The sequence below is a fragment of the Pipistrellus kuhlii genome, unplaced genomic scaffold, assembly GCF_014108245.1.
Source record: "Pipistrellus kuhlii isolate mPipKuh1 unplaced genomic scaffold, mPipKuh1.p scaffold_m20_p_20, whole genome shotgun sequence".
Classification (NCBI taxonomy): Eukaryota; Metazoa; Chordata; class Mammalia; order Chiroptera; family Vespertilionidae; genus Pipistrellus; species Pipistrellus kuhlii.
This window is the reverse complement of record NW_023425516.1, coordinates 11,444,582-11,471,354: the sequence shown is the minus strand read 5'-3', so window position 1 is coordinate 11,471,354 and position 26,773 is coordinate 11,444,582. Positions and strand designations below refer to the sequence as shown.

General features: G+C 59.2%; 2 protein-coding genes and 1 long non-coding RNA gene across 8 annotated transcripts in view; 1 reads left to right on the top strand and 2 right to left on the bottom strand.

The window, feature by feature from the left end:
- Nucleotides 1-15,107, top strand: part of PKNOX2 (PBX/knotted 1 homeobox 2) — a 229,807-nt gene extending 214,700 nt beyond the window's left edge. For all 3 annotated transcript variants that reach the window (XM_036449445.2, XM_036449441.2, XM_036449442.2), the window contains 3 exons: nt 10,922-10,998; nt 11,861-12,039; nt 13,028-15,107. In XM_036449445.2, coding sequence (XP_036305338.1) covers nt 10,922-10,998; nt 11,861-12,039; nt 13,028-13,257 — 486 coding nt within the window. In that variant the 3' untranslated portion in view covers nt 13,258-15,107. The remainder of the gene's footprint in view (nt 1-10,921; nt 10,999-11,860; nt 12,040-13,027) is intronic.
- On the bottom strand, nt 1,668-25,074 carry LOC123652839. 3 transcript variants are annotated; one of them, XR_006742350.1, is made up of 3 exons: nt 24,961-25,074; nt 15,101-15,227; nt 1,668-2,108 (listed from the first exon to the last, which is right to left on the bottom strand). It is a non-coding gene; the product is annotated as an uncharacterized LOC123652839 (long non-coding RNA). The 3 variants fall into 3 exon arrangements; XR_006742349.1 differs by lacking the exon at nt 1,668-2,108 and adding an exon at nt 3,450-4,939; XR_006742348.1 differs by lacking the exon at nt 1,668-2,108 and adding an exon at nt 14,099-14,198.
- Nucleotides 25,075-25,729: 655 nt separating this feature from the next.
- FEZ1 (fasciculation and elongation protein zeta 1) overlaps nt 25,730-26,773 on the bottom strand; it is a 36,920-nt gene continuing 35,876 nt past the window's right edge. For both annotated transcript variants that reach the window (XM_045585464.1, XM_036449795.2), the window contains one exon: nt 25,730-26,081. In XM_045585464.1, the coding sequence (XP_045441420.1) occupies nt 26,065-26,081 (17 nt within the window). In that variant the 3' untranslated portion in view covers nt 25,730-26,064. The remainder of the gene's footprint in view (nt 26,082-26,773) is intronic.

Below are 26,773 nucleotides of genomic sequence, written 5' to 3'. Positions count from 1 at the left end.
GGAAACCAGCCCTAGCAAGCCCCCTCCCCCCACCCATCAAAGGAGCTGCCCTGCATGACCCCCACAGTGAGCCAGACCTCTGCTAGCATCTTCACCATTTCAGGATCCACCCAGCCCCGCAGAAGGTGGGCACCACTATTATCCATATTTTACAAATAAGGCAACTAGTCTCAAGGAAGGTACCACGTGCCCCAAGGCCCCGCACGCAGGATTTGAACCCATGTCTGTGTAACTCGAGGCTCTGCTTTCTTGCCCACTGGGCTGTACAGCTTCCACCATGACCCAGGAACCCATGGCATCTCTGGGCTCCGGGCAGGTGGGACAAGGGGACCCCAGCTTTCAGCTGAAGCACAAAGCCCGGTCCTGGGAGAGGCGTGGGGTTTTATATGCCCGGCCCTAGTTCCAGATCCCGCGAGGCTGCCCTGTAGTCCCTTCCTGTCTTCTCCCTTCCTGCTCATCACATTGGCAAGCCCGGTCAGCGCCCAGCCAGGGCCACAGTCTGCTCTGCTGGCTGCCGTCCACCCCACATCTTCTGGGGGGGGGGCGGCTCTCCATGGGCCACACTGAGCCGGGGCCTGGCCCCAGGCCCCCCTGAGCCCTCTGTCATCACAAGAGCCGAGGGCAGGAAAAGCACCAGGAGGCTTCCCTGTGTGATTCTTTTATTGAAATATAACTCACACGTCATAAAACCCACACTTTCCCACTGCACCCTTCAGAGCTTTGTGGTGCACTCACAGGCCTGTGTCATCGTCCCCACTGTCTATCCCAGAATATCTCCTCGTCCCTGAGCGAAATCGGTACCGTTAGCATCACTCCCCAGCCCCCAGACACTTCCTGTCGCTGTGGGTCGGCCTGTTCCGTATATCCCCCGTGAACGGAGTCCTATAATTGGGGTATTTTGTGACTGTCCTGACCCTCGGCATAATGTTTTCACGGCTCCCTCGTCTTGTGACAAGTATCAGTGCCTCATTCCATGGTGCCGCTGGCCAGGGCGCTCTGGTTTGAACGGACCGCGGCTTGTTCATCCTCCCATCCGCTGATGGACAGCGGTTCCGAGTAACGCCGCTCAGAGTGAGCACTCGGATCTGCCCAGGATTCCGAGCCCGTCCCAGGCTTAGGGACTCCGACGGACTCCCAGCTCCCTCGCCCACAGCGCTGGGCTCACCCCTGAGGGGAATCGGGGTACAGCCGGGGCCCTGCACGTGGGCTCCTGGTCACAGGGGTGAGGAGGTGAAAGCTAGCAGCTGCCTCCGCACCGCGGTGTCGCCTTCAGTCAGTCAGCAGACAGGCTTCACGTGGCTGCCACCTTCACTGTGCCTCGCATCGCATTAGCCTGTTAACCGGGGAGTTCCCTTGTTAATGACACAATGAATAACGGGCGCATACTCTTTCACTAGGATGTGTCAGTACGTCACGCCCGGTGGACGTCATTTCATATTATTATTTTTTATTTATACTTAATTAAAATAAATGAAATATATATTTTTTCGTTTATTTACATATAAAGCACAAAGGAAAATACAAAATTACAAACAAATGCAGAAAAGAATACCAACAAAAAAATGGAAACATCTAATTAAAAAATTATAAATTTTACAAAAAATTATAAAGATTACAAAAAAATATATACTGTCCGTTTCAGGGCACAACATATATTTCAAGGACGTATTCATATGCCCTCCTCGTTCCAGATATTGTTTACGTTTGACGTATTTATAAGTCCTGCTCGGTTAACAGGTTAAGTTCTAAGGGCATTATTACCTTTATCTCCGTCAGAGACCCGCTGACAGCATCCATCCGCGAGTCTCTTACAAACAAAACAGTGCGGCCGGAGGAGAGGACCCGGTACCTGGAGGCAGGATCCGGAGTTGAGTTTCACTGCCCTGTCCACCTGCCAGGGGGCCTGGGCCTCAGTCTCCTCAGCTGTAAAATGGGGTCTCAGGCTGCAGCCAGTAGGGCTGTTGTGGAGCTAGAATGAGACGAGGGTGTGAAAGCCTCTGTCCGATGCCCACACAGCACTGCTGCAGCTGCCTCCAGTCTCGCTCCGGGACCCCTCAGCAGCCCTGCCTTGGCAAATGCAGAGAGAAATCCTGACGCTTCTAGAGAATCTGGGAAGGAAAAAAAAAAAAAAAAGAAGAAGAAGAAAAGCTTAAAAAGCAAGAAAATGGCTTAGGGAGACTGAACCATTCTTGATCCAAAATAGCTCGCCTGCTTTTTCCTTTGACGTCCTCGCTGTCTGAGGTTTCACTCATCAGAGATGGGTTTAAAACTGTAAAATCCCTTCCCAAGCAGATGCCTCGGGCATCCAGGAGGCCATCACTCATTCACACTTAGTGTGAATTATCCAAAGCTGCCTCTCCGCTCCCCCTCAGCTGCGACCAGCCTCCTGGGAGCAGCCAGCGTGGAAGGCTGGGACCTGTTTGACTGGTGGCACAGCCTTTTGAGAAGACCAGCCAGAATGGGGTGCTAGAGGAAGGGTTTCTAGCAGTTCTTTACCCCCCTCCTCCCTCCCCTCCCCCACCCTGTCCCCCTAGACCCCTGACCTTGCTGAGAATCTGACAAAAGCTTTGTCTGCATCATCACAAATGTAGTTCCAGGAAGTAGACACTGAAGTCCAGAAGCCAGAGGCCTCCGACTCAGAATGCTGTGTCAGAAAGCACAGGCCAGTCCGGGGTGGGGGTGGGGGTGGGGGAGAGAAGGGAAGGGAGGGGGCGTGCACAGAAAAGAAGCCGGCAAAGTCTGTGCTGACCCATCTCAGAGAGCCCCCAGGCCTGGCTCTGTCCCCTGAAAGCAGATCTCTTGTCTGCCCTTCCCTCCGCCAGAACAGCCATCTCTAACCCAACGGGCCTTGGAGGGGAGCCCGGAAAACAGCTGTTTTCAAAATAGCGTGTTGCCATGGGAAAATGTGATCTAAATCCTAATTAACGTATCTGCCCACCAGCACCAAGGCTCCAGGTATGGGGCGTGATTTCAGCCCTCGGGGGCATGGTCATTTAACTAGGGGATAAATTATGCACATTCACCTGTGTGGTCAGCCCGAAATCAGGTGCAGTTATACAAACACGCGTGCCCAAAGGTTGGGGAGTGGAGGAATCCGCAGAGGTGAGAGGAGTAGACCATCTGTGCTGTGGACACGTCTAGGATGGTGTGTGCAGGGCTGAGCATCAGATTTCAGAAGGTCCTTTGCTGAGCAGCCATGATGGGGAGTGTCTGCTCAGATTAACAGGAAACTTGTCATATGACGGAGCGTCCAGGGCTGATGGGTCTGTGGAAAAGGCTGGCTGGTTGAGGGCCGGGGTCAGCAAACTGCGGCTCGCGAGCCACATGCGGCTCTTTGGCCCCTTGAGTGTGTGGCTCTTCCTCAAAATACCGCAGTCTGGGCGAGTCTATTTTGAAGAAGTGGTGTTAGAAGAAGTTTAAGTTTAAAAAATTTGGCTCTCCAAAGAAATTCCAGTTGTACTGTTGATATTTGGCTCTGTTGACTTATGAGTTTGCCGACCATGTCTAAGGCTCTGGAGGCAGGCAGACCTGAGACTGAACCCACCTCTATCTTTATTTGCCATGTGACCTTGAACGGGTCCATTGATTTCAGTAAGATGGGGATGATGAGGCCCACCGTGGAGAGGATATCAGTGATGAGTTAAAGCACAGCGCCTGGCGGAGGCGCCGGGGCAGAGCTGGGTGAATGTGGTTAAAGACACAGGGCGCGAACTGGGCTCTTTACCACTTGTGTGACCTGCGGCCAGTCTCTAACCCCTGGCTCGGTTTTCCCGTGTGTGTGAAATGGGAACAATGATTCCTGTGTCATAGGTGCCCGGAGAAGCCGGTGAGAGTTCACGTCCAGCAGCTCACTGAGGACCCTGTGGGTTCTGTAGTGTCTGAGTTAGCCAAAACCTTTAGGGATGTAGTGAGGAGTGGAACGCCTCTTACGAGGGGAGCAGCCGAGCCGCGGCCGGCTGTGGGGCGTCAGAGAGTCGGTGCTCTGAGGCTGGATGAGCAGGGAGACGGGCTTGAGTTCAACAGAAACTCACAGGCCTTCAGAGTGGAGGGTGAATGACCTCAGCAGAGCCCGGCTCCCCTGCCGTTGGGATGGCACACATCCAGGCTGCTTGTAGCTGGGCATTGGCCAGGGACTCCACCACGCCACCCCTGGGGGGACGGAGGCTAAGGACGACACCCCTGCACACCTGTTCTTTATTGTGGGGGCGCTGCTGAAAGTCTGGTGGGAAGTAACCCTGCCCGGGGGTGGGGGAGGGAGGGCTGCCCTCTGACCTCCAGGACGTGTGCAGCAGGAGACAGTAGTTAACAGGATTCAGTGGAGGAGCTGGGGTGTGGGCTGCTGCGCCTGGAAGGGGGCTAGGGTTCAGGATTGGGAGGGACGAGGAGGAGGGGGATCATTTGGATTCTAATTACTCCTGACAGGTCATCAGTGTCCCTGACTGGCCGGCAGTTCCTTCTGGCCAAAGGGACCGAGCCATCCTCCCAGCTGAGAGATGTCAGTGTCCTGTCCCTTTTTCTCCTCCGTGCAGCCTGGGGAGCCTGTGGCACCTGGGCTGTGGCTGCTGCCTCTCGGAATAGAGCAGCTCAGGCCCCCGCACCCGCAGCCCCAGGGTGGGAGGCACACCTGGAGGCGGGGAGTGAGGCCCGCTGGGCTCCGGCTGCCTTCCTCTCTCAGTGCGAGGGGGGGCATCAGGCCTTGCATTTCTGCCTGGGACACGTCAGGACGTAGGGAGGACAGGCCCCGGAAGCTGCCCTCCGCCTCCCCAGGAAGGATGGAGTGCTAAGGCATGCCCTAGGGCAGCCGCAGTCCAGGGTGTGTGCCACAGCGGCCGGTGTCACAGCAGCAAGTCCCAGGGGAGGAGAGAAGATCGGGGTCTCCATTCAAAAACCAGGGCATGTTGTCCAAGGCCAGTCAGCTGCAGGGTTGGATGGAGCTGAGCTGAAAAGAGGGATGTGGGAGACTGGCTTACATTGAGCCCCAGAACACTCCACGGGAGCCTGCAGCTCAGATTCCCCCCCCCCCCCCCAAAAAAAAAACAGGGCCAGGGGAGATTTCTAACCTCAGAGCACCCCCCCCCCCCCCCCAGGAAACCAGAGACCCAGGTTAGAAGGAAATGCCCCCATCACGTGACCCAGGTTAGAAAGAAACACCCCATCATGTGACCCAGCTGGGAGGAAACGCTCCCATCATGTGCGCGGGGGCTGGTGCGGTCCAGCAACCAGGAAGGGACACCCTCTGCAGAAGGGAGCACCCTCCTGCAGGTGCCGAAGGGCCGCTGGGGCCCTTGGCAGAGACGGACAGTGACCTGCGGCCTTTACGGAGATGGAGCCACGTGCCCAGCGGCAGGCTTACCTTCTGTCATTTACGTAACAAACACTCGCAGACTGTGCCGGCAGCATCCCGCGCCCCTTCCAAATACTACCTCGTTTCATCTTCACTGTGGCCCCGAGGGAGGTGGAACTCTCCCCCCATTTTCCGGGAGAGGAAAGAGTAAGGAGCCGAAGGCCTCAAGCTGGTGAGAGACCAGGATGCAGAGCCGGCAGGCGGGCCCCTAGTCCGTGTTCTCACCTGCTTCTCCCAGCTGCCTCCCAGACTCCGCCCCAGAGCTGGGCAGCGCGCCCCCACCCGACAGGCTCCTGCGTACCCTCCCCCGCTGATGAGGTGGGGGTGGAGAGGAAGGACCGAACCCTTTTCTCAAACACTCGCAGCCTGTCTCATTGGGCGGCCACCATCCTGGGGGATGCTGAGGAGGGTGGGCGCTCGGAACTCCCGGGAGGGGCAGCAGGAGGGGTGGGCGGGTCAGGAGCGGGTTAAGAAGGCACCATCTTGCCTCAGGGTGAAGGATGTTGAAACAGCGCCCAGAGGGAGGAGAGCAGCTTTGAGATTACAGGATGGGGTCGGGGGGAAGATGGGAAATTGTTACAAGGGAAAGATAGACGGCAGAGAGAATGGACAGCTATGGTCACACAAAAATGCCAAAAATGAGTCTCACGGCTACACTGTCGAGTCAGAGATACATGCTAGATGGCTCGTTTATAGGGCCCCAAAGCCAAACCATAATGTGTCAGGATGTAACATGGACAAAAAAGGCAAGGACGGAAGTACCATAAAAACCAGGTTATCATTGGGGGTAGTGTAAGGTGACCAGACGTCACGATTTTTAACAATTCGTCCCGCGTCCCGCGGCATTTTAAAGAAGTCCAAAAGATTTAAAAGAATCTTTCCAAACATCGGGACTTTTTTAAAATGCCACGGGACGGGGTACAAATAGTTAAAAATCGGAACTGTCCCACCAAAAGCAGGACATCGGGTCACCTTAGGGTAGTGACGGTGGGGGTTCCGGCTGCTGTCAGTCCCCTCTTTTTTGACCTGGGTGGTGGTCACATGGGTGTCTGTGATGATGCGTGAAGCTACACGTTCGAGTCGTTTGTGCTTTTCTGTGTGTGCTCAGGTCGGGGGGAGAGGTGTAAGCACAGAGCCCAGGAAAGGACGCTCTGAGCCGGGGCGGCTGCAGGAGGCGGCTCTCCTTGTGCTTCGCTCCATTCTAAAGGCTGTTCAGCCATTAGCATCTCTGAGCCAGGGGGCGCCGGCTGTTGATGAGACAAGGGATGTTTCCGGGCCTCGCCATCCGGCTGCCCCCTCTGGTTGGCCTCTGAGCCTCCTAGAGCAGAGGTCGGTCGGCAAACTGCGGCTCTTTGGCCCTTTGAGTGTGGCTCTTCTACAAAATACCACGTGCGGCGCACACATACAGTGCGATTGAAACTTCATGGCCCAGGCGCAGAAGTCGGTTTTCGGCCTGGGGGGGAGTCTGTTTTGAAAAAGTGGCGTTCGAACACGCACGTGGCTTGCGTGCTGCGGTTTGCCGACCACTGGCCTAGAGCAATGTAGAGCTGACAGCATGGGCCTCAGGCCTCGCCCACGTGGTTTGGTGAGAGGGTGCGGCTGGCCCTGGGCGATGCCGGCTCCGGCTGAGGACACGGTGGAGGCTCCATCCTGGGCTGTGTCCCGCAGTAACCTGGCCGGCCTGTGCTTCTCGGCATGGGCTGGGGGTGGAAGGCAGTCTCGTGGTGGCTCTCAGTGACAGCAGTGGCCTGGCCCCTCTCCACCCGCCCTGGCCAAGCCTCCTTCTGACCCAGGCAGACCCACTCTTAAAACTGAAGGACGCCTCAGCTTCAGCTGAGCCGGAGACTTTGGCCATGGGCTGCGAAGAGAGGTGTCAGGGAGGCAGGGACCATCTGGGTTAGATTCCCTGCGTCACTCCTCCTCTAGAGACTAAACACTCATCGAGATAGGATGCCTGGGAGGCGTCGCCCCACTGTCTGGAGTGAGCCCATGGAGGGCGCAGCTTTAGTGGCCTAGCGCATGGAACCGCCCCCCCAACGCCTTAATTTCTGTTTGCTCGGAGGAAACTAAGACATCAGCCAACCAGTCGCCAAGGTCACCCCGCTGATGAGTGCTGGGTGGCACTGACCTCCCCAGGGCCATCCTGAGCCACAGGCAGCGCTCCTAGTCACACGTGGCCCCACGCGGGCCCTGGGGGTGGGGGGTGGGGGCGGGGGACCTGTCCTTTTCCAGCTCGTCTGCGCCCTTTTCCAGGAGGAATTATCTACTTCCGGAGGCCGCTGCCTGTGCCTCCCTCCCGGGGTCCCCCAGGGAGCCCCTGAGCAGCCGCACGGCGAGACGGCCCCGGTCCCTCTGGGTTCCTGCCCTGCCCTTGGCCCCGAGTCCTTCCAGTGGTGCTAAAAGTAGCACGGCCGGGCCAGGGCTGCGCGGGGCCAGGCTATTTTGACTGTGTCCTCAGGAACCATCTGCTCTGAGCTGGCAGAGGCTGGACGGCTCCCACGAGCTGTCAGATGCGGCGCCAGGAATGTTCCAGCGCACACACCTGTCCCCCAGGCCGCACCAGGCTGCTGCCCCCCCCCCCCCCCCCCGCCAATGGCCTCCATCACGTGCCCCTGAGATCTGGGTTCCTGGAGAGAGGGGCGCTGGGACCGGCACTCTCCCGGGACGAAGGTTAACACCCTCATCCACAGGGAACACCAGCCGGCCTCCATAGGCTCCACTTGGCCCTCTCCGTGCAGCGGTAGCGTGTTCATCTGTGGGTTTGTGACACCCACACACACGGAGGCCACACCAGAGCCTCCTTAGAGGCAGCAAACAGCACTTCCTGGGGGCTGAGCCCCCTTCTCAGGGGTCCTTACAGGGGAAGAGATTGGCGTCTGGCTGGCTCTTCGCAGTCCTAGTGCAGGGCTCCCGCCCCGAGGGCCCGCCCCCTCCTTCTCTGGGGCAGCCCTCCTGACCAATCAGCACCCACCACCACCACCACCACCACCACCACCACCACCACCACCACCTACACCTGCCCTTTAATACAGGGGTTTTCCTCTGGCCCAGCGCCCTTCCCTCTCAGCTCTGAGCTCTTCATGGCAGTGGCTTCCCGGCACCTGTAGCTGGTGAACAGGCGCGGCCGGTGAGGCCAGCTTTGCTAAGGGAAAAGCCGGCGTTGTTTGGGGGTGTTCACTCATCTGTTCAGTAGGCATTGAGCTTCTCCTCCACCTGCTGCTGGTCTGAACACTGGAGCACAGAATCTAATAAGCCTGGGTGCTGCCCGGGATCCTTCCCGGATGGTCAGGGAGTGGGCTGTGCTGTCCTTCGCCTGCACTGAGGCCAGCTTTGCCCCAGGGCCGTGGTCGGCAAACTCATTAGCCCAAAGAGCTAAATGTCAACAGTATGACGATTGACATTTCTTTGGAGAGCTACATTTTTTAAACTTAAAACTTCAAAATAGACTCGTCCAGGCTGTGGGATTTTGTGGAAAAGCCACACTCAAGGGGCCAAAGAGCCGCATGTGGCCCGAGAGCCGCAGTTTGCTGACCACGGCCCCAAGGGATTAGGAACAGCCTCTCCAGGACTCTGTGGGGCGGATTTCACCTGTGACAGGTCTTCGCGGGGGAACGTGGGGGAAGAGCATCCGGAGGAGGAATCTGTGTTGCAGAGGCAGGAAGGGCCTCATGAGCCCAGGAAAGCTTTGCTGTGTCCTCAGACCGGCTGGCCGGGGACAGCCGGGCTCCTTGGTGCGGGCTCCTTGGTGCGGGGCGGGGGGGGGGGGGGGGACCACCCCAGGGAGCAGGGTGTGGGTCTGTGTGTCTTTCAGGCCCGGGCACCGGGCACCAAGGTGCAGTGAGCGTCTGAGTGGGCGCACAGAGCCCCTGCTGCTCTCCTCCTGGGCTGCAGCCTCTCCTCCCACCTCCAGCCGGCGGGGACCGGCTCCTTGACATGGAGGTGCTTTCCTTCCGTTAGAATCTTACTATTGCACAAGTCACAAGTCCCACTGCCCCGGCGTGGCTGGCGGGCGGGTCGGAGGTGTGAATTAAACAATTCGAAGTCTGATGACTCTGGGCCAGGGGTGCGAGACCCGCAGAGCCCCTTGCTTCCTGTCACTGATAGAGGGCACTCCCGAGGCGGCTGATGGTAAACTCACTCCTTACAGACCCTCGAGCACCTTGCTGACGTCACCCGATAACAGCAGCAGGAAGAGCCCCTCTTACTGAGCGTGCGCTTCACAAGGATAATTTCATTTACCCTTTAGGCGGCTTTGCGAGTGGCATGCCTGCGCTCACAGCTAGTCAGGAGCTGGGGTGTGGGTCCCAGTCTTTGGGAAGCCCAAACACCCCTCTACCACCCCCTCAACCCTAGGGAGTGATCCTGGCCTGCGGATGCTGCCGGCTTTTCGCCCTCCGCCTCAGGAGACCCCCCGATCGCCTCTGGCTTCCGGGCAAGGCTCTGACCCACTCAGACACTCACCGCACCTTTATGCCCGGTGCCCAGGCCTGAAAAGACACACAGACCCAGCCAGCATGTCGCTCTCCGCCCAGGGAGCTGGAAGGACCCCTTCCCACTGCCTCTCAAAACCTCATTGTTCAGCCTCCCCTGGCCTCTGGCCCACACCCTCTCTCCTTAGCTCCTATGGCGCCCACTTCCCAACCCCAGCACCCGCCTTCCGCTCAGCGGTCACTGCTGTGCCGTCTGCATGTGGAAGGTGAGGTAGTAAGACCAGGTCTCCGCCACAGTCTGTGAGAGAGACACACGTGGTCGGGGCGTGGGCTGGAGAGCTCCAGGGTGGCATAGACTCTGCACCCCTTCCTCTCCACACCCCTCCCCCACCCGGCCACCCCCTCAAAACCTTGTCAGATGGCATCAGGAGCGACGGGAGGGAAACTGGACTCGGCTCTGAAGGGCTGAGCAGCAAACGACAGGGAGCGCAGCGCAGGGCACACGGAGAAGCCGCCCAGTGCGTGGCCTGCAGGGCGGGAAGGCGGCACGGAGGGGCCTGCCTCACACGGGCGGGTGCGGGCCTCAGTCAGCGGAAGGAAGTGTGTGGAGCCTGTGCAGGCCATGACGTATATGCGAGCAGTGATGTCGCTCCACCTCCTGCTTCCCAGATGCCTAGCATGAACCGGCGCACAGTGGGTACACAGTACATATCAGCTAACTTGCAGGGAGTGGATCCATTCACTCCATTTACCACCTCCTCACATGCTGTGGCTTCCGGTGCCACGGTGTGCCTCCACACTGCAGTGCCCGCCCTGCGCTGCGGGAGGGGAAGGGGTCGGGGTGCGACCAGGTGAGGAGCATGTAGAGCGCCTCAGAGGCTATTAACATCCGTAATGGTCCCGTAATGGTCCCGTTAGGGGGGGTTGAGTTGAGGGCTGGGGGGGGGGCCCCATTGTGGAGCCAAAGACGTGGGGCAGCCACTGGCCAAGCCATAAGCCCATTCTTTCGGGAAATAAACATCACACTTTCTCCATTTGGGCTTCCACCCCACAAGCCCAGGGCAGGGTCTGTGACCCGGGCACGGTCCCTACGGGGGCCAGGCCACCACGTGCCCACCCCTCACCAGCCGCTCACCTCTCATTTCAGCATCCCTACCCCACGGAGGATGAGAAAAGGCAGATCGCGGCCCAGACAAACCTCACCCTCTTGCAAGTCAATAACTGGTGAGTTAGCACCGTCCGCCCCCGGGCTCTCAAGGCAGAGGCCACTTGCCTGGCAAGGGAATACACAGCCCGGAGGAGAGACTAGAAAGCCTCGTCCTGCCTCGGTTGGTCGGTTGGTCGGTCGCAGCCACCACACCATGTCCTCCCATTTGGACCGGAAGCAGAAAGCCAGGATCAGTTTCATTTGCAGCTTCTTAGCGCCCTCTGCTGGGAAACTGTGCCAGGAACATCGCTGGCCAGAAAACCCAGCCCCCCCTGCACTGCAGACACAAGCGCCTGCAGCCAAGGACTGCAGGGGCCACCGGCGGTCACCTGGTCTGCCCCCCGTCCCTCCTCATGTGAGCTCAACGTAAACTGAAGCCTTCTGCAAAGCAGTGGTGGGGAGGAGGAGGAAGCGTCGGCCGTTCTGACCGCACAGGGGCCTCAGTTTCCCCTTCTCTGTGTCCAGCGGGGCTGTGAGAAGTCTGATAGGGCGGGGGGCCTGGCTGGGTGGGAGCACACACGGGAGTTGGGCTCCCTGATCTGAGCCCCCTCGGTCCTCGGAGAGAAGTCAGAGGTTAGTGCTCTCCCGTCCTCTGTTCAACCCCGACGGGTCCGAGTAGAGATCTCTGACCCTCGGGCATCCGTCCCACGCTGCCTCGTGGTTGCCAAGCGACTCCATGAGTCCTCGGGGCCCAGAGCCCTTTCCCAGCTGGGCTGTCACCCCCAGTCAGACCCAGTCTGTTGTGTCCGGTGGACCAGCTGCTGGGTCTGGAAGCAGCTTAGCCCTCTCTGCTCTCTCTCACACACACACACACACACACACACACCCCACCTCTGTGCAGGTGTGACTGATCCCACCTCCACATTCACCCCTGGGCAGGTTCATCAACGCCCGGAGGCGCATCCTGCAGCCCATGCTTGATGCCAGCAACCCAGACCCCGCCCCCAAAGCCAAGAAGATCAAGTCCCAGCACCGGCCCACCCAGAGGTTCTGGCCCAACTCCATCGCCGCGGGGGTGCTGCAGCCGCAGGGGGGCGCCCCGGGGACCAACCCCGACGGTGAGGACCGGGCCTGGGCTGGTGGGGGTGGGAGGGGGGGGACACAGCTGCTCAGAGATCCACGGGCTGAACATCTGCTCTGTCACAGCCAAAGGGTGTGGACAGACCGGGGAGGAGGAGGATTTGCATTAACAGGCCGAGAGCCATCTCCAGAGGCCGGGGGGCCAGTGGGCATCGGAGCCCACGACTGCTCCGCGGAGCCCCCTCCTCGCTCCCACTCCCGCCGGAGCGGCTCAGAGCCAGCGCCGTCCGTACACCCCGGAGAGGCAGCGGCGAGAGGGGCTTTGTTTCCCAGCCTCCCCATTGCACACCGCACAGGCACCGTTTTCACTGCCGGTCGCCTGCGCATCATGAATAATTCAATGAGCCAGACATTTATAGCTCAGCGCAGGAGAGCGAGCTGGGGGGGGGGGGGGGGGTGCATGCGTACATCCCTGCCTGCACATGTGCTGCCCTGCCTGCATGTGTGCGTGCACTTAGGCGGCCGCATGGCGGTTCCCGTGTGAGGGGCAGCTGTCTCGTGAGGGATGGCGGGAAAAGCAGGCTGTGAGCTGGGTCAGCGGGGGGGGGGGGGGGGGGGGGGGGAGTTTAGTGTTCGCGCTCGCTCTCTCGCTCTCTCTCTCTCTCCCTCTCCCTCTCTCTCTCTCTCTCTCTCTCTCTCTCTCTCTCTCTCTCTCTCTCTCTCGTGCCTGACCGTGTCACCTCCAGCTAACGCCTTCACTGTCTGACTTGCTAACGCTACAGAAGCGTTAGCAAGTCACATGTATTTAACGTGTTTAAAGCGTTAGCAAGTCACATGTATTTAACGTGTTTCCATAGGAGAGGCTAAAGGTGGCTGGGGGCGCGCTGCTGGGAGGGGCAGGTGGGGGTGCTGAGCAGGGGCTTCATGCCAGCAACTGCCAGCTCACCGCCCCCCCTGAGCCGGCCCACCGAACCCTCCGACACCGAGGCCCCCAGCCTGACCCTCCGCTCCGCTCCCCTCCCGCAGGCTCCCTCAGCCTGGACAACCTGCAGTCCCTGTCCTCGGACAACGCCACCATGGCCATGCAGCAGGCCATGATGGCCGCACACGATGACTCGCTGGATGGGACGGAGGAGGAGGAGGAGGACGAGATGGAGGAGGAGGAGGAGGAGGAGGACCTGGAAGAGGAGGCCGATGAGCTGCAGACGACGAACGTCAGTGACCTGGGCTTGGAACACAGTGACTCCCTGGAGTAGTTGGCAGCCCAACGGCACTGACCACTGAGCGGCAGCAGCGTCGTCGGGGGGTTCGGGGTGGGGGTGGGGGGAGGGGACACGGGCAGGCGGCACCGAGGAAGCGGGGCCCTCGCTTCCCAGAACCGGTAGCTTGACACAACGCAGAGGGGACACCTGCTCCTTCCCACCCACCGAGCTCCTGTGACACCCAGCCCTGCCTCCCGGCCGCGGGGACCCTGCCGGGGCCGGCCACGCAGCCCGGCGGGAAGGCGGGGGTGAGGTCTGGATCCGGCGAACCCCGAGGACATTCGGCACCAGGGGCCCCGGCGGAAGGACTGGACGGTTCGCAGCCCGCACTGAGGCAGAGCAGGAGGAGAGGCAGACACACGGGGCTCTGTCCCAGCCCCCGAGAGACCGCCAAGGGCCAGAGGGAGCGGCACACAGCACAGCCGGCCGGCGGCTGGAGGCGAGGGAGGGGCTGAGGCATCGCATGGTGCAGGTCGGAGTGAGACCTGGATTCCCGGGGCTGCAGCCAGGTCCTCCCCGGCCCACCTCTGGGCTCAGGCAGCATGGACTTGGGAGAGAGGGAAGGAGCCACCAGAGTCTGTCTCTGTCTCTCTCTCTCTTTCTCTCTCTCCCACCCTCCCTCCTTCCCTCTCTCCCTGTGCAAAGAGCGGTAAGCTGGGCTCAAATTGCAGGAGGTTTAGAGGGGTCCCTTCCCCGGGGTCTTCAGGACCCAAGGAGGTGGCAGAGCCTGAGCTGGGGGCACATCAAGGTGTGGCTGTGGGAGTGACGGCCGTTCCCAGGTGTTCCCAGAACTCGGCCCCCGAGACGACAGGACCATGGTGTCTCACCCCCGATGTGCCAGCTCAGACGGCAGAGGGTGCAGCGGGTCAGGGTTGCCTCCCGCTCCAGGCCCCCAGGCCGGCTTCCTCGGCCTCCATCCTCGCCTTCATTTCATCCTTCAGAGCAACAGCGGAGAGAAGCATTTCAGCCCAACCGGAAGCCCCGGGGTTGGAGAAGGTGCTACATCCCTCCGCCGTCCATTTCCAAAGTGTGGGGGAGGGCACCCCAGAGCCAAGCGGTGCCCCTCCCTGCACCCGCCTCGCGGGCCTGCACACCACCTCGCACACCGCCCGGGGGGGGGGGGGGGGGGGGACACGACTGGGGCTCCCGCAGGAGGAGGCCCTCCGTCTGCCCTGACACGCCCACCCCAACCTCCAGTCCCCACATCGGGCACCCCTCCTTCCACCCCCACCCCAGCGGCTGTGAGGACAGGACCGGCTGCAAGTGTGTTTCCCACCGGGTCCGCTCTAGCGTCTCCCTCAGTGGCAGGACATGAGCGGCCACCCTGCCTGACCCAAGGGGACCCTCAGCCCCCCCCCCCCACCTCATCGGGGTGGAGCAGAAGGATGGTCGCTTTCCCGAGGTCTCCCTGAAATGAATGTATTTCTCCCCCCAAAAGAGCTGATATTTAATGTTTTACTGGGGATTTTTGAGAAACAAATAACCTTATTTATAATCTTGGTGATTCGATCATTTTTTTACGCCCTTTTGATGCCACAGGTAGCAGAGAGTCTAGCTTTTTTGGCAGTGGGATAAAATACATCTCCTCTCCGGGTTCGTTCATCTTGTTAACACATAAACACACAAACTCACACGCATGCACGCACGCGCACACATACACACACACACACACCCCACTCTGGACAGGCGCCAGGCCCGGCACAGGCACACCGCACACACGTGCCCGCACACCCTCCTCCCGGCCCCTCCACCTGCCTAATGTTATGCAACCTCCCTCTGATGTATCCACCAAGCCAGTGCTGAATGTGGCTGAGAAGTTTCCAGTAAATCTTATTACCTGCCGAGTGCTGCGTGTCCTCTTTTCCTGCGGTCAGTGGGGCTGGCCCGGAGCACACCCTTTGCTGAACTGACTGCCTCCGCGGGAGGGGACGGCAGAGGGCTCTCTGGGGACCTCGGTTTCCATCCTGGGGAGGGGGACAGCCAAGACAAAGCGATGAGGGCGAGCGGACGGGAGAGAGCTCTGTTGGCACTTTCCTAATGGCTTCCCCAAAGAGTGGAGGGCGTGGCCGTGTCTCCCACCCGATTCCACCTCCTTCCAAAGGCCTTCGCTTCTCCCACCTCCATCTTGGGCTCCAAGGGTTCTCATCATTGAAGCCGGTGCCACCACTGCCTCCCCAGCCCTCACATGCCCACCCTCGCCCTATCCCAGAGAAGTCTTGACTGCCACATTCATCTTTAGATTGATTGATGGATTGATTGATTTCAGAGAGGAAGGGAGAGGGAAAGAGACATAGAAACATCAATGGTGAGAATCACTGATGGGCTGCCTCCTGCACGCCCCACCCTGGGGATCCAGCCTGCACCCGGGCCTGTGCCCTGACCAGGGATGGATCTGTGACCTCCTGGTTAACACTGAGCCACACCGGCCGGGCTTGACTGCCACGTTTGATCCCAAATCAGTGTCCCCCGGGGAGCCTGCCCTGGAACCCAGCGTTCAGCTCTCTACTCCCTGGGGCAGGAAGGAATTCAGGGGCAGCTCATCGCTCATCTCACAAGGGAGAGGCAGTCTCTCTGTGACCTTCAGCCCAGAGGTGACCTTGTCGGGCTGGTGCCGAGAAGTCTGGGGTATCGGCCTAGAGGCAGGAGGAGGAATTCCTTGTTCCTTTTCCCAAAGGCTGCACCGGGTGCATGGCCCGTGGGCATCTTAGAGCCAGGCTGGAGGTGGCTACGGGTCACTGCTCTCATGCACCCAGCCCCACCCACCGCCACCCAGCACACCTGCCGGGTGAGCTGGGCAAACAGCAGAGACCTGCCACCAGCCGGAGCTTAAAAGAGATTTCCTTACACACACACACACACACACACACACACACACTAACTTCTGGCCCGACACCCATCCCAGACCTTTCTGGTTTGGAGATTCCCACTCAAGGGAGTTGATGGCCAGAGCAATGCTTCCTTCACCACGGGACCCCTCTACTGCCCTGAACATGGCAGGATGAGGCCATGATGCTGTGATGGCAGTCCGCTTGGACCCGTCCATTCTACCTGTGTTCTCTGGGCACTGACTGTCCCAGGCAGATACCAAGGGCACAGCTGTGATCAGCAAGGACAAGGCTCCTGCCTTGAGGGACTCAATTTCGAGTAGACCGTGTGCTCAGGAGGCCCCCATCGTGGTGACACCGTGACCTGATTCTGGTCGTGGCCTTGAACTTCATTATCCTGAATTGCAAATGTGGAGCTCAGGTCAAACTCAGTTCGCCGACATGTTTTGTTTGGACCACACATTGATTTTTCATTTTTTTGTGCCAACATTTGAAAGTTAAAAGATTGCATATAGCCGGGACCGGTTTGGCTCAATGGATAGAGCGTCGGCTTGGGGACTGAAGGGTCCCGGGTTCGATTCCGGTCAAGGGCATGTACCTTGGTTGCGGGCATATCCCCAGTAGAGGGTGTGCAAGAGGCAGCTGATCGATGACTCTCTCTCATCGATGTTTCTAACTCTCTATCTCTCTCCCTTCCTCTCTGTATAAAATCAATAAAATATATTTTTAAAAAAATAGATTGCATATAAAGCCGAAACCCATTTGGCTCAGTGGATAGAGCATTGGTCTGCGGACTGAAAGGTCCCGGGTTTGATTCCAGTCAAGGGCATGTACTTTGGGTGTGTGCCGGAGGCAGCTGACGGATGTTTCTAACTCTCTATCCCTCTCCCTTCCTCTCTGTAAAAAGTCAATAAAATAAAATAAAATAATTTTTTTAAAGATTGCACATACAGATGCAGGCTCCTGGCCATGAGGCAGCTGGGGACTACAGTCCCACAGGGTTGCAGTTGGGTGTGCTTGGATCACTGCCGCCCCTTAGGATGTGGTCTCAGTACCGTGGCTGAGGGTCAGCCGCCACTGACTACCAGGCTGTCCCTAAGTGCTTGGCTCTTGGTTAGTTATGCTTCTCTCCTCTCCCTCCCTTTTTTTTTTTTTTTTTTTTTTTTTTTGGTGTGTGTGTGTGTGTCTCCGATGTTAGAGTGGTTGTTTTTAAGAAGGGAAACACTGATGTCTGCTCAATGCTCCATTAAGAGTAAAAAAATGACCCGGCCAGTGTGGGTCAGTGGTTGAGCATCAGCCTATGAACCAGGAGGTCACAGTTCACTTCCGGTCAAGGGCACATGCCCAGGGTTTTGGGCTCAATCCCCAGTAGGGAGTGTGCAAGAGGCAGCCGATCAATGATTCTCTCTCTCTCCCCCTCTCCTTTCATCTCTGAAATCAATTTAAAAAAAAAAATTTTTTTAAGAGTTAAAAAAATAAATAGTGCAGGAGGATTCTGCCTTGGGCGGGGGCGGGGGGGGGGGGAATGGAGATGACGTATTTGTGGAAGTGAAGACACTCCTACCTTCCGATTCGAAGTCTACCTGAGCCTTTGATTCAGACATCTCCACTCCTCTGCTACCTGCCTGCCTGCCCGCCTGCCTGCCTGCCCTCTGGGGCACCCTGAGCCTGGGGCCTAAAGCAACCAGGGCTGATTGCTTACAGGCAAGATCCACAGCCATCTCTTCCCGGATGGGTTCAAGGCAAGATGTCTGAGGACTTTGAAGACCACTGCTCTCATCAGAGGCGAGGTTTCTGTTTCCTTTGGAAGAGTGCCTCCTTTTCACTTCCTGTGGCTTTGTCAACCACAGTCACTCACTCGGCGAACATCCTCGGCCCCTACTGGGCGCCAGGCATGGGCTGGGGACTGGCTCCACGTTGCAGAGTACCACGGGCCCATGGGGTCCCTGAGGACGGGCAGAAACCAAGCCGCTCGCATCCCCCTCTGTGCAATTCCTCTTCGGCATCTTACTTCCCTCCCACCGACCAGGCGGGTTTTATTACCCCACGTTCGAGTGCAGGCGTCTCTTACGCTTTCCCACGTCCCAGCCTCTCTCCGGGCCAAACTCATTTAGCCCCCTTTGCAAATTAAACGCATCTCATTAGACCAGACCCATTTAGGACAATGCCCTTCAGGTGTGCGCCTCGCGGCACATCCTTCTTGGAAGACAAGCGCCTGATTTATTTCTCATCTCATTACGCCCCTTGAAATCATATGCATCTCATTACGCTCCGTGCGCCGAGACGACTTATTTCAGGTGTAGACATTACTACCCGGTATTATCAGGCAGGATTTTTTTTTCTTCTTTCATTTCATTACAAGCCTTGCAATTTATGTACATCTCATTACAATCAGCCATTTAAGACAATTCCCTCCAGTTGTGCGGGTGTCATTATGCCTTTTCATTTCAGATTTGGCTCATCCTATGGCACCCAAGCACGAGTCAGAGAGCTCACTTCAGGTGTGTATGCTAGTGGCTCCCGTCCACCTGTTATTTTGTGGGTTTGAGGGGGGAAGGGGGGTTCCCCTCATACTACAGCAAAAGTGTCATTATACCCAGCTCACGGAAGGCCTGCTCCGTCCGGCCACGGCCTCCCAGGCTCCGCGCAGGGAAAAGGACACTGGGTTCCCCCGGATTTGGCCAAGGTTCTGCCAAGAACCCCCCTGCACACGGGGCATCTAATCAGCTGCCTCCCGCACAGGGAGGGGTGAGCGGACACCCCTTCACTTGAAATTCTGTGAAACTCGAGACCCGGGGACAACAGGGCAGTGGCTTCCCAGCTTCCCCTGGGGGAGGGGCTGGACAGGCCCCCCCAACCCCCCTGCTGGAGAAGCTGAGGTTGGTGCCACTGCCCAGGCTTCTGCTGACTGGACTGCCAACACATATATATATATATTTTAATTATTATTATTATTATTGATTTCAGAGAGGAAGGGAGAAGAGATAGAAACATCAATGACGGGAGAAAATCATTGAGCCGCTGCCTCCTGCACGCCCCCTACTGGGGATCAAGTCTGCAACCTGGGCATGTGCCCTGACCAGGAATCCAACTGTGGCCTTGTGGTTCAACCACTGAGCCACACCGGCCGGGCTGCCCTTTTGACCTGCTCTCTCCCCAGCACCTCCAGGCCCAGAGGCATCTTTGTCTCCCCACCCCCTCAGCCTCCTACCCCAGGGCCCTCAACTGGGGTGCACCTCAGCGTTGCTACGCAGGCTTCTGGAGTTGCAAGCATCCAAGTTTCACTTCCAGTGCTCAATCAGACAATCCAAGGGGGGAGTGGGCAAGCAAGGTGCAGTTTTAACACACACACACACACACACGCACACACACACACACACACACACACACGCGCGCGCGCGCACACACACACGCACACGCACACGCACACACACACCACACACACACACACACACACACACACACACACGCGCACGCGCACGCGCACACACACAGGCACACACAGGCACACACACACAGGCACACGCACACACACGCGGGATTCTGAAGGCTGTCAGCCACGCCTGGCGTCAGGAAAGCACCTACCAGCACTCACTCACGCGGGGCTGAAACACCCGCTGCTCGGAGGGCCGCCCCTCCCCTTCCTGCCCGCCGATCCGAGTAGTGAAACTGGCCCCGGAGAGGGCCCTGGGGGCGGTGAACCCAGCCTGCCCACCCCGCCCGCCCAGGTAGGAGCCACGTCCACAGCACCATCAGCCATCACTGTCTTTTCCCGCCCAGTGCCTCTGGGGCAGAGACCCAACTGCTACCCAGAGCCCCGGGCTCCTCCTCCGAGAGCCGAGGGGGTGATGGAGACGAAGGAGACCCGCCCGCCCGCCCGCCCCGGATGGTGTAAGGCAGTGTTTCCCAAACTGCTCTCATGATGAGAATCACGGATTCCTGAATCCCAACTAAGAAGTGCTAAAACTAGAATGTCTGGGAACATAGAGGTAAAATTGTATACTTAACTAGTGCTCTACGCTTAGAGCACGTAGGCAGTGTTTCCCAAACTGAAGGGTCCCAGGTTCCATTCCAGCCACGGGCAGGCTCCATCCCCAGTAGGCGGCCTGCAGGAGGCAGCCGATCAGTGATTCTCATCATTGATGTTTCTCTCTCTCTCCCTCTCCTTTCCTCTCTGAAATCAATAAAAATATATATTAAAGCAGCAGCAGCAGCAGCTCTGCAAACCGCCCAGGAGCCTTGCCCTGGTCTGGGAGCGGGTTCCGCTGCCCACCACCGACTGGGAGAGGAGGCGGCCGCAGCAGGCACACTGAGACTGAGGCCCGCGATGACAGCTACATCCAGCCTTCCTCCCCGCCCGTCAGAGGGCAAGGCCAAGCTCTTGGTGCTTTTCCGGCTTGACTTCAGAAAGGAAGGGAAATAGCAGGTGGGAGGAGGAGGAAGAATGAAGAGAAGGGAGCTCTCTGGGGGGAGAGGGAAGAGGAGGGAGGAAAGGGGGGAAGAGGGAGAGAGAGAATGAGCGTGCAGACAAGGTGGGAGGGGTCCGCCGAGAGCAGAGGGCAGCCGGCAGTCAGACCGGGCACCGCTGTTGTGAGGGGGAAGCAGAGGAGGCTGTTCAAGGAGGAAGAGAGAGCGAGTGGAAACACAGCGGCCGGAACACAGACCCCCGGCTCTTGCACAAACGTGCTGCTCTGGTTCTGTGATTCACCATCCTCTTCTCCGGCAGGTTGAGAGGGAGAAGAGAACGAGGAGGGGGACACAGGGCAGAGGAGAGAGAGAAGGAGAAAGGGGGAGAGAGAAAGAAGGAGAGAGAAGGAGAGGGTGAGAGGGAGGAACTAGATGAGGCTATGTCTCTGGGGTTCTTCAGACAAAGCTATTATCAAAATGCCAACCAGCTCCTGCCTGGCTCATTTGCATATTCCATGCTGTGCTCTTTGAAGCAGGATGAATATGCATGAGGGCTCGAGCAGGGCGTGGAGCTGCTGAGCTGCGGGTTGAGGTGGCTCCTTTTCTCCTAAAAGGAAGGCACTAACGGGAAGGCAGCGGCCCCCGCCCCCTCAGTGACGGGAGGAGGAGGGCAAAGCTCAGGCCCAGACAGAGCTCCTAGCGCCCATTCTCTCCTCCCCCCCCCCCAGACATGAACCCTCAGGCGCCATCAAGACCAGGGGGGTCTCTCCTCCCTGCGGATGCCAATCAGGGAGGCTGCGGGGCCAGGAGAGCCACCGGCCTGCATCCCAGGGAATCAGGCCACCTCTGCCCTTTCCTGCCTCTGCTGCCAGGGAAGCCGGGCACCGGGGCGCCCCCTGCTGCCACTTTGCTGTGACGACGCCTCCTGCCCTCCGTGGCGAGGCCCCTAGGTCACAGCAGGTGCTCAAAATGGCCCCAGGATGCCCTCCCTGACGCCCATGGGACCGTGCACATTCACCTCGAGTGACCTGCAGGGTGACGCCTTCCCCTGGCCGGCCCGTCTCTCCCTCCCTGACCGCGAGCTGAAGGCGGGCATCCGATTTACCCCCCAAACTCCGGGGCCACACCCCCTTCCTCTGGGCTTTCTCTCTGAGATGCCAAGGCTGCCTCCCACCCTGAAACGGAAAAGCGAAGGCGGAATGTGGGGAATGGCTGGGCCGCCCCGGCCCGGCTCTCAGCTCTGCCCCAGCATAGGCTCCGCGGTGAAGGTGCCACCACCAGGATTAGGTTGGGCTTAGCTGCCAGCACCCACATCAGCCTTTCGGGGATGGACATACACCCCGTGAAATAGCCCGTGAGCCAGACCCTCCTCCTGGCTCCCAGGAGGGCCCCCTGCAGACCTCGCCCTCTGTCGTCCTTGCTGAGTCGTGTAAACAACTGAGCCTGGCTCTGAAGCTTCCTACGTCCTTGGGGGGCAGCTGGGGGAGCGAAGTGGGTTCACCTGTGACTCCCGCTGCCCGTGCTTCCCCAGGTGTGGTCCCTTCGAGTCAGGGCTCCGGCAACACCGGAAACCTAGGCCAGTGGTTGGCAAACTCATCAGTCCACAGAGCCAAATGCCAACAGGACGGCAATTGCAATTTCTTTTTTTTTTTTAATTATTTAATATAATCATCTAGTACATACATATTCTTTTTTTAAAATATATTTTATTGATTTTGTACAGAGAGGAAGGGAGAGAGATAGAGAGTTAGAAACATCGATGAGAGAGAGTCATCGATCAGCTGCCTCTTGCACACCCCCTACTGGGGATATGCCCGCAACCAAGGTACATGCCCTTGACCGGAATCGAACCCGGGACACTTCAGTCCCCAAGCCGACGCTCTATCGATTGAGCCAAACCGGTCTCAGCTCTTTATTAAAAAAATACATTTTATTGATTTTTTTACAGAGAGGAAAGGAGAGGGATAGGAGCTAGAAACATCGATGGGAGAGCAACATCGACCAGCTGCCTCCTGCACACCCCGTACTGAGGATATGCCCGCAACCAAGGTACATGCCCTTGACCAGAATCGAACCCGGGACCCTTGAGTCCTCAGGCCGACGCTCTATCCGCTGAGCCAAACTGGTTTCGGCTGAAATGTCTTTGGAGAGCCACATTTTTTAAACTTAAACTTCTTCTGGAGCCACTTCCTCAAAATATTAATAGACTCGCCCAGGCCTTGGTATTTTGTGGAAGAGCCACACTCAAGGGGCCAAAGAGCCGCATGGGGCTCTCGCGAGCCGCGGTTTGCCGACCACTGGCCTAGGGCAAAGCTCCTCCAAAACGTAATGCAAATGCCAACCGCCTGTGGGCAGGGAACGCCAGGGAGATGGCACCTCTCGCCTGGCAGGGGGGCCCCATCATCAGCAAACAGGCAGTGACGAGTGTCGGACAGGCCGTGGGGAAAAGGGACCCTCAGTCCCTGCCGGTGGGGACGGAGGCTGTACAGCCCCGACGGAAAGCAGTCTGGCGACGCCTCAGAAGATTAGGACGAGAGCTACCGCACGGCCCAGCAACCCCACGCCTGGGTAGGAATCCGAGACACTGGAATCACATGCCCGCAAAGATACCTGCACCCGTGTTCCCTGCAGCGCTGTTCACGGTGGCCCCGACACGAGGACCACCGAGTGTCCTGCCACCGAGGACCGGGGGAGGGAGACGTGGTCCATACACACTGTGGAAGGCTCCTCAGCCACAAGAACGCACGGTGTGGCGCCATTTGCCACCACGTGGATGGGCCCGGAGAACGTCATGCTTGTGACGTAAGGCAGCCAGGAAAAGCTCAGAGCCGTGTGATCTCATTCACGTGTGGGACATGGAACGGACACGCGTGAACACAGACAGCGGTGAGGTGGATGCCGGGGGAAGGGGGTGTGGGGAGAAGGGGGTCCCCATATAAGAAGTTTAGACTCTGGGGGGAGGGCACACGGTGCTGCATACAGATCTGGTCCCATAGAAACCCACCTCGGAAACCTGTGTGTGCTTGTTGCCGATGGGACCCCAATGCACTTCATACGTAAGTTTAAATAAAAGTTGAAAACAACAACAGTGGTCCAAGGGTTTTGTGACAATGCAGTTCTGGCTCAGCCAGTGGGGGCAGCCGAGGTTTTGAGTTTTTCTTTGTTTTAAAAAAACCACAACATATTTTGTTGATCTTTTACAGAGAGAAAGGGAGAGAGATAGAGACTGAGAGAGAATCATCGATCAGCTGCCTCCTGCACACCTCCTTCTGGGGATGTGCCCGCAACCAAGGTACATGCCCTTGGCTGGAATCGAACTTGGGACCCTTGAGTCTGCAGGCCAATGCTCTATCCACTGAGCCAAACCACTCAGGGCTGCTTTTGAGTTTCTAACAAGTTCCAGATGCTGTCCGCGCTGCTGGCCTGGGCACCGCACCCTGATCAGCCAAGACAGAAGGAGGGGCAATGCAAAGCCGGAGACCCTGATTGAATATCCCTCCTCCATGCTTGCAAGGAGGAAAGGGAAACTGGGGAGCCCCTGCCCCCCCCCTACCCTCCGATACACACCCTCCAGGAGTGCCCCCCTGACCCCGAGATTGCTCTGCCGCCAGCAGCCTGGAGGAGCTGCCTCCGCTGCTCCAGGCACCTGCTGGCGGGGTGAACTGGGGAGGCAGCCGCTGACCCAGATCTGACAGATGCACCGCAGGCAGTGGGACTGGGGAAGTGAGCGTGTCTGTCTCCCCCCCACCACCACCCCACCACCCCCCAATTCTGCGCCTGGTGCAAACCCCACCGCTGCGGGGTTAGGTCGCGCCTGACCTCACACCCGTGGCCCCGCATCCTTAGCCACAGCGCCAAGTTAGGCAGAACGGAAGCCGTCCTTTTGGCAAAGCCTGGTGCTCACATCCACCTGCCGTCTCCCGAGGCCCTGCACGGGCACCTGTCTGCTGCCGAGGCAGCCGGGGCTCCATCTACACACGGTCTGCTCCGCGCAGACGCCTGAGTCAGCGCTGCAGGCGCGGGGGGCAGTCCCCCTGAGCCCCCCTCACCCCGGGGAGACCGCTGCACCGAGTCTGGCTGCTATTGTCCCCGACGCGGACCCCTGGCCTCCTGTGGAGGTGTCAGGTGACCAAGGACAGATTTCCACGTGGCACCTTTCATTCCACAAACTCCGAGCTGCTCAGGGGCGGGAGTCTAATTGGATGGGACGGAGGGCCCGTCTGGCTCCGCTTGCAAAACCCTCTGCCTCGCAGCGTCCCCGCCCCTGAGCGCGGCAGCGCTGCCCGTCGCCACACGGGGGCGCTGTGACGCGCGGTGCCGGCGGCTGGCGCTGGGCCGGGGCTTATAAAAGTCTGTGTTTAAGACGGGGCTGGGGAAACCCGCAGGTTAATATCATTTCGGCCAGAAGACGGGAGGCAAGAGAGTTCTGGTGGTAACACCAAGCCGCGAATCAGCATTCACCTACCGGTCAAGCAGGGCTGGCGGTTGCTGCCCCCCCCCGAGTTTGGAGCCAGCGCGTAGCGGGCACAGCTGCTGGGCCTCTCGGTTTGCAGGCTGGGCTGAGCATGCACGGTCCTCGCATGTGCTTCCCGGGGACGGTCAGCCGAAATCCCCCTCAAACGGCTCAGCAGAGCTGCCTCCCTCCGGCCGAGACTCCAGGTGCCTGGGCAGGGGCTGCCGGCTCCCTCCCGGAGCCCATGGGTGGTCTCCGCAGCGGTGCCCAGCGCCTGACAGCGCCCCGAGCCCCCTTCCCTCTGCTAACCTCCCAGCCGCCTCCTCCTCCCACAGCCTCCCGCCGGAAGTGCCCGCCACCCGCCCTGCAGCGCCCTCTGCAGCGCAGGCCTGAGGGCACGTGGACCGCCCCTCCTTGGTTAGGACCAGGTGCAGCCCATCCATCCCGACCTCAGCTGCACCTGCCCCCCCCCCAGCCCTGACCCCTCCCCCTGCACCTGACCCCTCCCCCTGACCCTGCCCCCGGGCCCTGCCCCCTCCCCCTGCACCTGCCCCCAGGCCCTGCCCCCTCCCCCTGCACCTGCCCCCAGGCCCTGACTCCACCTGCACCTGCCCCCGGGCCCTGCCCCCCCCTGCCCCTGGGCCCTGCCCCCCCTGCACCTGCCCCCGGGCCCTGCCCCCGGGCCTGAGCCCCTGCAGCGGCCCACGCGGGCTTCTCATCCTTTCTCCGGAGGGTTTGCCACGGGGCCCGCTGGACATCACACTCCAGGGCGCGTGGAGGATATTAATTAAATGAAGGTTTATTTCAAAATCAGTGTTAAAGTGTAAGCTGCGTTTGAGGGCGGGAGGCGGGCTACATAAATGCGCGGTGAGCGGGGCCGCCTCCCTCCCCCGGACCCGGGCGGGGAGCGGGCAGCGCCGGGCCCGCCCCGTGGCATGCACCCGCGGTTACTGGGACTGGGAGCCCGCGCCGGCCCGTGTTCTATCCGGGTTAAGCTCTACACGTTCAAACACACGCCGAGGTCACGTGGTGTCATGCGGTCCCTGGGATGGAGTGACTCTGAACTCCGTGACCTCCGCGGCGGCGGCGGCGGCGAGGCTGCTCCCAAGGGCGAGGTTAGGTGGGACAGAGCACTGGAGAGAGAGCGGAGAGGGCAGAGGTCAGAGCACAGTGCGGGGGGCTGGGGGGGGGCGGGGAGGGGCAGGACCAGCTCCCACCGGCATCCCGAGCGGACAGCTGCCCCTGGGAACCGGCGGTCATCGCAGTGGCGGTCGCTCTCCCAGGAGGAAGGGCGGATGGGAGCCGGTGGTTTGGTGCCTGGATTCAAACCCTGGGTTCTGCCGCCTTAGGGAGAATTTCCAGTTCTTACCTCCCTGCTGGGCTCTTCCTGTGGACAATAGGCTGTGCCTCTGCCCGCCCCGGGGGGCTGCTCGGAGGCGGGTAGAAGGCGCTCAGTAAATGTTAATTCGTTTTATGAATTCCCTGACATTTCAGTGGGTCACGTGGGGGGCAAGGGGGGGGGGCGGCGGGGAGTCTAGCCCTCGTGTTCCCAGACTTCCAGGCCCGTTTCCATCAACCTCCTCTGAGCAGGTCCTCTGAGAGACGTGCTGCTCTTTTCAGACCTTTAAGAGTCAGGAGTGCTGCCGAAACCAGTCTGGCTCAGGTGATAGAGCGTCAGCCAGCAGACTCAAGGATCCCGGGTTCGATTCCGGTCAAGGGCATGGACCTTGGTTGCGGGCACATCCCCAGTAGGGGGTGTGCAAGAGGCAGCTGATGGATGATTCTCTCTCATCGATGTTTCTAACTCTCTATCCCTCTCTCTTCC